General features: G+C 50.5%; 1 protein-coding gene across 1 annotated transcript in view; it reads right to left on the bottom strand.

The window, feature by feature from the left end:
• Window positions 1-2489: 2489 nt before the first annotated feature.
• Window positions 2490-10824, bottom strand: part of camk1da (calcium/calmodulin-dependent protein kinase 1Da) — a gene marked incomplete at both ends in the record, with an annotated part of 50152 nt that continues 41817 nt past the window's right edge. The window contains 5 exons of the mRNA XM_080022293.1: window positions 2490-2647; window positions 3823-4096; window positions 6373-6460; window positions 6549-6627; window positions 7438-7550. Coding sequence (XP_079878419.1) covers window positions 2490-2647; window positions 3823-4096; window positions 6373-6460; window positions 6549-6627; window positions 7438-7550 — 712 coding nt within the window. The remainder of the gene's footprint in view (window positions 2648-3822; window positions 4097-6372; window positions 6461-6548; window positions 6628-7437; window positions 7551-10824) is intronic.

Raw genomic sequence — 10824 nt, 5'->3', positions numbered from 1 at the left:
CGTTGGACCCGAACTTCGGTCCGGGTCCAGGATTGAGTTGACTCAACCCGAGTGACGAGTCACAGCCGGGAGGAAAGGATATCCAAATGCTGAAAGCTCCAAGAAGTTTCCTTTTGCAACAGTTTAATCGCGTAGACCAGGGCTGTTCCACTGCACCACACCGGGGGCCAGATTTGTACTGTAGCTACACAGAACCACTAACCTACACAAAACGGCCTTTGTGTTTTTGTGAGATAAAATTCTCTCAGGTTTGATATTGTTAAATGCAAACTGCTTCTGCACAGTCTTAGGGTTGTTGGTACTTGTTGGTAGCGCCACATTTGGGTTACGTTTGTCTTGGGCGCCGCCAGTTTACCAGGCCTGACACAGCCCTTCAGCAGGATCTGGATAACCTTTCTTCTTGCTGTTCTATGCTAAAACCATGGAAGAGGCTAAACCAGAACCTCAATCCCCAACGTCAATGCACCAGGTCTGTGCTTCCTCGTTTCAAACTAGATCGACTGGCTCGGGTCTCGGACCCATGGGTAACTGTGATGCCCCAACGCTTGGACAAAATCAACAAAACAATCTTTACAGTAAAAATGGGGGAGCAGGGAGCGGTCTTTCCGTCGACACAGTGCAGCTGCAGAATTCCCTGAGCGCTTCAGAACGGGGGCGCAGCTTAGCAACGGAAAGACGATGGCTCGTGTGGTGAGGTCATGGCTTCGTTGAGGTCAAAGGAAGGCGGACTGGGCAGGCAACAGTCACTTCTCGGACCCTGGGACCACGGCGTCGGTCCCGACACTCACAAGGCGGGTCGTTTGTTTCTGGGATCGATTCGGTCTTTTGCCGTCTTCCGCTAGCTCCTCCGCTAGCATTGAGCTAGCTCCCAGATGCTTCTTGACTGGGGACGTGCTTTTACCTCCCTACGTCCCTATCCTATCCTACATTAAATCTACAATCTGTTGCATGTTGGTTGTAACCTGTAAATCTTAAAGGGTGGTTGTTATAAAAGTCGTACGCAGTAAGAAAAGAAGTAAAGAAGTTGAAAGTGTTGGGGGGGGGGGGGGGGGGGGGTACAATTCTCTGGCTCCCCTTGGGGGGGAAACTTGCAGTTTTTCTAAAATGGTTTTAACAATCTCTACTCTCTGTCCAACACAACAAAGGGTTCAGCAGAGGCGCCGACGGATGCCGCCGTGTCCCTCGTCCTCTCTGTGCAAAGTAGATTAAGCACTGACTCGTGCCACACCCCTCAACAGTCGTATGGTACTTTTAAAGCACTTCTTTTGAGCACAAACAAACATTTAAAATAATAGCCTAAAGACAACATGTAAAATGCCTTAAAAACACCTACCAGTAATGACAATAATAAAGAAAATAAAAGAAGAGACCAATCCAGTTGCCATTACGGCTTAAGCAGGAGGGACCAGATTGATGCTGCGTTCCATGGAAAATTGGAAGTCGGGGAATGTAGAGCAGGTCGCTCCCTGTTTCCGAGCTAAATGTGTTCAGTTGAGTTGAGACGTGTTTCCAATTAAATCCCATGCAAAAGGAACTTTGAGCTGTTTGCAGACAATTTGCAATCCACCCCAAGGAATTCAGACTGAGAATACAGACTTAAATGGCTCCTCTGCACTTCTCCCAAGAAGTAGGAGGTCGGGGTTTTTCCGAGTATTCGACCACGATGGAACACAGCATGAGCCTCGATGCTGCTCGACCAGTCATCCCCCCGAGTCACTGGAGACAGCCAATCACATCGGCCTCAGTGCGTGGGTGAGTGATCCAAAATGGCGTCCATAGGTAGCAGGGTGGGGTGGCTGCGGTTGCGGGTGCACAGTATGGCGTGGTGCGGTTGGAACCGGTGGGAACCGGCGGGATGCGTTTCAGAGTCCTCTGCTGCTCTGCAGGGCGGGGGGCCAGCTGGAGGTCCTGGGGGGGTCCGGGGGGGAGGTGGCGGTGATGGAGGGTGAGGAGAGGGGAGAGCTAACCAGCTAGCTACCTAGCTAAACATCTGAACCATCTGGACTCTTTGAATAGTGACTGTTCACAAAGAATTTATTTGATATTTATAATTTCACATTATTGTAAATGTTATAAAATAATAAATAATTATATTTATAATTCAATAATATTGTTAATATTATTGTAAATATTAGAAAATAATGAGATTTATAATTCTATAATATTAAAAATATTATCGATTAATTATAAAATAATAATAAATAATAACATTTATAATTCTATAGTATTGTAAATATTATTGTAAATATTATAAAAATAATAAATAATAATATTTACAATTTCAAGCTTCTACCCTTTAAAATGTTATAAATATGTATTTAAAGAGATCACAAAATCACTATTGTTGTCCAATTCACCATTAAACAACAGTTTAAGAGTTATGAACAGACATCATTCATTATAAGTCTCTCTCTCTCTCTCTCTCTCCTCCCTCCCTCCCTCCCTCACAGGGCTGTGGACTCCCAGCTGGTTCCCCGCTGGACCTGGCGTCACTTGGTCCCCGGCGTCAGCACGGGCGGGGACCCCAACGTCGGGTGGGGCCGGCTGAGCTCCACCCCCACTGAGGCGACGGGGGAGGGGATGGGTGTGGCGACGGCCGCCGGGACCAGGCTGCAGGGCGTGACGGGGGTGACAGGGGTGGGGACACCTGGAGGGAGGGGGAGGAGGTAAGGGTTACTGGCATACTATTTAGCACACCAAACTAGCATACAAACATTCATAGTATGTCGGAAGTCCATGGTGGAATTACGAAGTGGGGATTTTTGACCACTAGAGGGAACACTAGACTATCATAAAATGATCAAAGCAAACCAAGAATTCCAACGCTGTATCTGGGGCTGTCAAACACCAAATAAGCCTTATTTTTGTATGTCTGAAATTATGGTATGCATGCAAATAGTGTTTGAAAACTACCAGCGTGACATACACCTTTTCTTATCTAAATGAAGTAATAGAAAAATATCTAAAAAATAGAAAATTATTGGAATATACAATAAACATCTCTATCAGCAATTTACATTTTGACAAAATTAGGAAATTGTGCAACGCTCCTCATAAAATACTTTCATGCTGTGTTAAATGTTTGAATTGAAGGGGATTTGTTTTGCCATTTCCAATACTGAGAGCAATTTAAAATCATTTACCCGGTCTCTACGGCTCCAGTCCTAACCCTAACCCCTAAACCAAACCTTTTTTAGGCTGGAGAGAGTGGCTTTAACCCACACACTCCCCTGACACAAACCACTTCCCTAACTGAACCCGAGCTGCTTAACCCCCAGTCCTAAACCTAACCCTAACCCTGAAACTCCATCCTCCAGTCCTTAACCCTAACCCTAATGACCTCCAGTCCTAAACCTTTACCCTAACCCTGATGACCTCCAGTCCTAACCCCTAACCCTAACATGATGACCTCCAGTCCTAACCCCTAACCCTAGCCCTGATGACCTCCAGTCCTAACCCTAACCCTGATGTCCTCCAGTCCTAACTCCTAATCCTAACCCTGATGACCTCCAGTCCTAACCCCTAACCCTAGCCCTGATGACTCCCAGGCCTAAACTGGAACCCTAAACCTGATGACCTTCAGTCCTAACCCCCAACCTGAACCCCGATGAAAGAAACCGGTCTCTACTGCTCCATCCTCCTGTTCAGCTTTTTGTGTTTATACTGTAATCTGGTTTACCCACCACCAACAGGAAACAACAAAAATGGCTTTGTGCTTGTGTGCTTGATATTGGAAGTACATGCAATATCGACACATATCAGGATAATAATATAAACAATTGTTTTCTTTGATGGTATCTGTGTAAACCAAGCATCACTCACAGTCTTTGTGCGCTGCCGCGTTGGAGCCTTCTGTCGTGGGTTTCTTGGTTGGGGTGGTGTTGCTGCCCGGGCCTGCCTGGTTCAGGTTCTGGCCCCGACCCTGGGCTCCAGACTCGGCTTGGCCCTGGTTCTGGACCTGGTTCTGGATAGGCTTCTGAGCCTGGTTCTGGTTCTGCCGGCCGGGAGTGTTGGCGGAGTCCATGCTGCTTCCCATGCTGCTGCCCAGCTGCAGCCTCCTCATGTGCCGCACCACCGCTGTGGCATTGAATGCTTGCTGGAGAGAAAGAGATGGATGGAAAGAGAGAAAAAAATACTTCAAATAATGGATCAAATGTTTTATTGTTCGATGTCTTATCGCTATATCAATCAAATCAGAGTAGAGGGAGGCATAATAGATGTAGGTAGAGTAGAGTAAAGGTACATTAAATACAGCGATCAGCCACAACATTAAAACCACTGACACGTAAAGTAAATAACATTAATCACCTCTGTGGGGTTGGGATGGTGTGGTTTGAGCAGCCACACCTGACCTGGATCTGCATAATTGGGGACCCATGATCAGTGTGGCTGTACACCTGTTGCTCGTTGGTTGGTCTCACGAGCAACAGGTAAAACCCCCATCCCCACACACACTCAGGATAGGAGCCCTGTCATGACACATCTCTATCTGCTCCTGGGCCTATTCCACCTAGCCCACTCTTTACAATAAACTGGTGTCTACAACTCCATTGCCTGTGTCTCTGTGCCGGAGGGCCCTGAAAATGCCACTTGGATGGCATGTGACAGACGAAACTGCCACACTGGCGCCTGAACAGGGACTCTCCAGCACAGGCAAGGGACACAGAAGGGCTGTCCGAAGACGCCCTGGAGCCACTAGCAGGTCAACAGGTGGCCCCAGCACCAACTCTCTCCTGACTGGCGGCAGCAGCACCCAGGGTGTCTGGCGGAGGACCGGGGGAGAAGCAGCCGCAACAACTACCACGAGTAACCGCCTGCAGCTAACTCCTCCACCCAGCAGCCACCACCATGACCATCCAGCAGCCCCGCAACCAGGCCACCCCTCCAATCAGCCCCTGTAAAAGCCAGGTCCGGCCACGTCTTCACCAGCCAGCACAGCAGCCCGAGGCCCCACGCTCCAGAAGGGAGGAGGGGGCAGTCTGTCATCGCCCTGGGGGAAGAAAGCCGATGGGCCGTGCTGCGCCGGGGAACCAGGTCCCCTGGAAGGGGTCTAGTTAAATTATTTTTGGGCATTTGTTGGTTTAAGGTATGGGAACCCTGTTTCAGAGTCCGATGTTTTATTATTTAAGGTATAGGAACCCTGTGCCAGAGTCTGTCATTTTCAGGTATAGCAACCCTGTTTCAGAGTCCGTTTTTTAGGCATTTCATTTTCTTCTTTTTTTCTCTGCTTGGTGGTGGTGGGAGGAGGGAGGGATAGGCTTCTGCCAGGTATTATCCCTGGCTTCAGTTTGGTGTCGGGCTATGTGATGTGGGGTTGGTGTGGTTTGAGCAGCCACACCTGACCTGGATGTAGTTAATTGGGGACCCAGGATCAGAGTGGCTGCATACCTGTTGCTCGTTGGTTGGTCTAACAAGTAACAGGTAAAACCCCCATCCCCACACACACTTAGGAGAGGAGCCCTTTTCATGGCACATCTCTATCTGCTCCTGCTTCACTGAGCCCACTCTCTATGATAAACTGGTGTCTACAACTCCATTGCCTGTGTCTGTTTTAGAGGGTCCTGAAAACGCCATTTGGGTGGCATGTAGCAGGTGAAACTGCCACAATCTCATTCCAATGGCACCTGTCAAGAGGTAGGATATATTAGGCAGCAAGTGAACAGTCAGTTGTTGAAGTTGATGTGTCGGAAGCAGCGGAAGTATCTGAACCACTTTGACAAGGAGCACATTGTGATGCTGGACGACTGGGTCTATGACTGGCCAAAGGTGGTCCAAGGAAGGACGATCGGTGAACCAGCGACAGGGTCATGGGGCCCAAGGCTCATTGATGCATGTGGGGAGTGAAGTCTAGTCCGTCTGGTTTGATGCCACAGAAGAACTACAGCAGGACAAAGTGTTGAAACAGTGAATGTTGCTGTGATAGGGGACCGTTTCTCCGAGAGAGACGCGCAAAGGACGAGCGGAGCGTTTTCTTTTTGTTTTCTTCAAAATCTCTCCTTTTCCGACATCATTTTATATAATCAGGGCAGGAGAATAATGGAGCAACTATATTGTTTGAACAAATCTTATATTCCAGAATACATTTTACTTATTTAGAGAGAAGAAGAGAAGAGGAAGTCTGGGCGATGAGCAGGGAGAGGATTTTTTTCTGGGCAAGATATGAATCTTACTACTAAGATACTATAACCATAAAAACACTGGTTCCTGAATTGTGTGTTTTCCTTTACAAAAAACATTTCCACATTTCCATAAATTGAAGCAGAAAAGGCACAAATTGGTGCTTTAACAATTCACCAGAATGCAGGAAATTAAATGTTTAATACTCAAAATTTGGTTAGAGTAGAGGTAGAGTAGAGTAGCGGTGGAGTTTACCCTCCATTTGCTCTTGGCGAAGTTCTTCCTGATCTGGCGGCTGACCGACTCATGGATGTTCTTGCAGAGCGCCGTATCCCCAGAGATCCTGAGGGGTACACACAAGCATCCCATAATAACTGCTGCACGCGTGTGTGTGTGTGTGTGTGTGTGTGTGTGTGTGTGTGTGTGCTCACCATGGGTGTGTGAGTGCCTGTTCGCAGGTGAAGCGCTTGGCAGGATCCTTCTCCATCAGGTTGCTGATGAAGTTTTTCGCTAAAAGAAACATCAGAATGAACCTGAGTGAATAACAAGCAAAACCAGTGAAAGGAGGAGCTGATTGTCATGGTGACGTGGGCGGAGCAGGAGAGCTGGTCGTCATGGCGACGTGGGTCTGGTCGTCCAGAATTACCCTAAGGCTCTGGGCAGTGTGAGATGGAGGTACTTTGGCGTTCTCTATGGTGACGGAGAGGTCTGCGTGAGGGCGGTCTTTTCCAGGGTGGAGGTGTAGCTTCAGTTGGTGCCAGGACATCCATGCATTAATGTGTTGGAGACATGCAGAGATCTCGATATCCCAAAGAGAAGCCATGGGGGGCGACCACGTCTCAGAAGAGAAGAGTAGAGGAACCAGGACACAGCCCTGAGGGACTCCACCCTGCCAAGGGAAGCCTTGGCAGGGTGGAGAGTCTCCATTACAGGGTGGAGAGCCTCCATCACAGCAAGGAGCGCACTCTGGGTGGAGTGGTAAGTCTTAAAGCTGATTGAAGCGGGTTGAGGAGGTGGTTCCGGGGGTCTTGGATGGAAAGGAGAGGACACAGGTCGGTAGTTCTGGACGGCAGCTGGGTGGAGGGATGGTTCCTTGACGGGGAGGCAGGAGCGGAAGGTGGAGGTGATGGCTGCAGGGAGGAGGGGCAGGGACGTCCGGGGAGATGGTTTGGAGGAGAGTGGAGGGGATGGGGTCCAGGAGGCGGGTGGTGCATCGCTTTGATCGGAGTGACAAGACACTTGTTCTGAGAGAGGATGGAAGGAACCAGTACCACACACACACACACACACACACACACACACACACACACACACACTCACCTGAGTCGGAGATGTCGTCCCAGTAGGGGGTATCGAACTCGTACTCGGCCTTGAGAATCTGCTCGAAGAGCTTGGAGTCGTTGTCGTCGTAGAAGGGGGGATAGCCACACAACCTGGGGGCACAGCTGCTTCAGACTCCTTCACTTGAAAACATTCCTTCAGTTTTACTTTTTACTATTTGTTTTGTTGTGTTTTATTGGGCGGTGGTTTGGTTTCCTCCTCTGAGCTCCAACACCACCTAAACCAGCCACTGCAACCTGAGTTATAACAACACCTCCACCTTCACTTCACACTCACTCCTTATTTTCTGTTGGTGAGAGAGAAGATTCACTCGCTCGCGCGCTCACTCTCCCTCTCTCTCTCTCTCTCTCTTGCACTGACTACATACTCTTCTGGAAGGTTCTGGCCAATAGGCTGAAGGAGTTTTAGGGCTGTTGATTTCCATGGCCCAGTCGCACTGCGTGCCGGGCAGATCTATTAAGGACAATTTGTTCTTAATGACTGATTTGTTTGACCTGTGTGATTTCAATAACATCGATGTTGGTGTCTCCTCCCTCGACCAGGAGAGGCTTTCGAGCGGGTCGACCACGGCTTTCTGTCCTCGACCTTGAAGGCTTTTGGGTTCGGGGAAGGGTTTCTTCACTATGTGCAGCTCCTTTACAGCGGAGCATCCTGCCTGATCAAGGTGGATGGGGGGTGGAGCCGTCCACTCCCTGTAGAGAGAGGGATCAGACAGGGCTGCCCCATCTTGCTATAGAACCTCTTCTGCACATTTGAAGAAACCGGCTGAGTGGGCTCTCCCTGCCAGGGCTGCCTCAGGGGCCACCGCTGGTCGTTACAGCCTATGCGGACGATGTCAATGTCTTCGTCACCGACCAGGGTGAAGTCCGGGGGGTTGGTGGCTCTGCTTGGGGATGTATCAGGCGGCCTCGTCTGCTAAAGTGAACTGGGAGAAGAGGGAGGCCTTGCAGGTGGGGAGGTGGGGGGGGCCTCCTGAGCTACCAGGGGCCCTGAGGTGGGGAACGAGGGGAATGAATGTTTTGGGGTGTTTTTGGGATGGGAGCAGTACCACATGCAGAACTGGGAGGGTGTGGTGGAGAAGGTGTGTGCCAGACTGTCCAGGTGGAAATGTCTGCTACCCCAGTTGTCCTACAGGGGGAGGCTACTGGTTGCTAATAACTTGGTCGCCTCGACCTTATGGCACTGACTGACCGTTCTGCATCCGCCCGGAGGCCTGCTAGAGGAGATCCAGCGGGCCATCGTCAACTTCTTCTGGTCCGGTCAGCACTGGATTAGAGCAGCAGCCCTCTACCTGCCGGTCCAGTAGGGGAGTCAATGCCTCATTGACGTTGCATCCAAGGTCGCGGCGTTCCACCTCCAAATTGCGCAGAGGCTGTTGTACAGTTGTGGACTGCGTTGGCTGGACACAGCGAAGGTGCTGCTGAGGTGGGCGGGGCAGCTCTCTTATGACAAGCAGTTGTTCCTGCTGCAGACCGAGGGGATGGACTTGACAGGGCTGACTTCTTTCGAAAAGTCAGTGCTGCAGTCATGGCAGGTTTTTAAGGTCCACCGTGACACCACGACTGCCCCTGGGATGTGGCTCTTTGGGGAGCCTTTGTTTGGGAACCCACTGCTGGACTCCGGCCTCCTTTCCTCCTCCAGCCTGCGCTCCAATTTGCACAGGGCTGGGTGCGTCAAGCTGGGTCATCTGCTGAAGGCGTCCGCGGAGCGGCTCATGGAGACAACTGGAATCAGGCCCTCCAGAGTGCTGCACAGGTTAGTGGATGAAGTCAGTGCTTCACTGCCAGTGGCTTATAGGGCTTTAATGGAGCGCCATACTCTGACTGTCCAATGGGACGGTCAGGGTGAGTTTGTGTGTCCTTCTCTAATGGTCTATCTGGCTGTGCAGTGGGAGGAGGAGCAGGACAGTCTCCTGACCTTTGCTACTCCCAAGATGGGGGGGCTTGAGGCAGTGGGCAAGCAAGCCGCCTACTACACCTGCGTCAAGGTGGCACACCTACGCTCTCTGGCAGGGGTGCAGCTGTCTTCTTTGGCCCAAAAGCATCCACTACTGGCTGCCTGCGTTCTCTGTAAAAGTCCCCCATCGACAAACGGGCGGGCGACCTCCAGTGGAGGATCGTGCATAGGGCGGTGGCCACAAACAGGTATCTGGCACGCCTGGATCCCAGCACAGGGGTGGGATGTGTCACCTGGATACCAGCACAGGGGTGGGATGTGGGACCTGGATCCCAGCACAGGGGTGGGATGCATCTTGTGCTGTGAGAGGGAGGCGCTGCAGCACCTGTTGGTTGTGTGTCCTGGGCTGCGGGGGCTGTTTGGGCGACTGGAGCGGTGGCTTCGGGGTCTGTGGGAGAGCTTCCCCTTTAAACTCTTTATCTTCGCTCCTGTTTACACTGTGTCAAACAAATCTATCCTTGTCCTGGTGAACACTGTTTCAGGGGTTTGGAAAAGCAGGAAGAAGGCTGAGCAGGGTCAGGGGTCAGTGGACCCGGCCCAGATGACGGTTGGTCTGCTCTCAGCCGCCTCAGGGTGGAGTTTGAGTTTTGCAAACTGACCGGCAAATTGGACACTTTCAGGAGTGTATGGGGTGTTGGGAAGGTGCTGTGCTCGGTCCAGGATGATTCTCTCATTGTTAACCTGTGATTTTCCAGTGGTAGCTGTGATCTCTCTCTCTCTCTCTCTCTCTCTCTAAGGAGGTAAACTGTAAAAAGGAGGAAGTCTGGGAGCAACCCTTATAGTGAACAACAGTCTCAAATCTGGTGAAGACATCAACAGATCCCTGCCTACCTGGTTATCTCTGAAGAGAGATGTCTGTGATTTTGCTGCCTGTTTACTGTTTGACTGATTTGTCTGTTTTTTGTTGTTTTTTTTGGTTCCTTCGTGATAAAGTTGCTGCTGCTGTGACATGACTTACTGCAAATAAAGGAATCTTAAAAGTCAAAGACTCCCTCCCCCTCCCTCTCTCCCTGTCTCTCCCTCTCTCCCTCCCCCTCCCTCTCTCCCTCCCTCTCCCTCTTTCCCTCCCCCTCCCTCTCTCCCTTTCTCAAGTTGCTGCTGCTGTGACATGATTTGCTGAAAATAAAGGAACCTTAAAAGTCAAAGTCTCTCTCTCTCTCGTGAATAAAGCGACTCAGGACTCACGGCTCTGAGGGCGGAGTCTCAGCTCAGCCTGTTTGTTTGTGCCGCAGCTACGGAGTCGCCAAAGAACGACCCTGTTGCCAAAGTCACTCCCGAGGCGTTTGAAACACTCGTTCGCTACGACCGAGTCGTTCGCTACGACCGAATGGTTTGCGAGTCTTGCGTCACTCGGTGAGAGTCAGTTGCAGACGTTCAGACACTCCAAACCCTGAAATACTTCTTTTCACA

The sequence above is a fragment of the Zeus faber genome (genome assembly GCF_960531495.2).
Source record: "Zeus faber genome assembly, chromosome: 21".
NCBI lineage: Eukaryota > Metazoa > Chordata > Actinopteri > Zeiformes > Zeidae > Zeus > Zeus faber.
The sequence above is the reverse complement of the archived record's forward strand: the minus strand, read 5'-3'. Positions and strand labels throughout refer to the sequence as shown.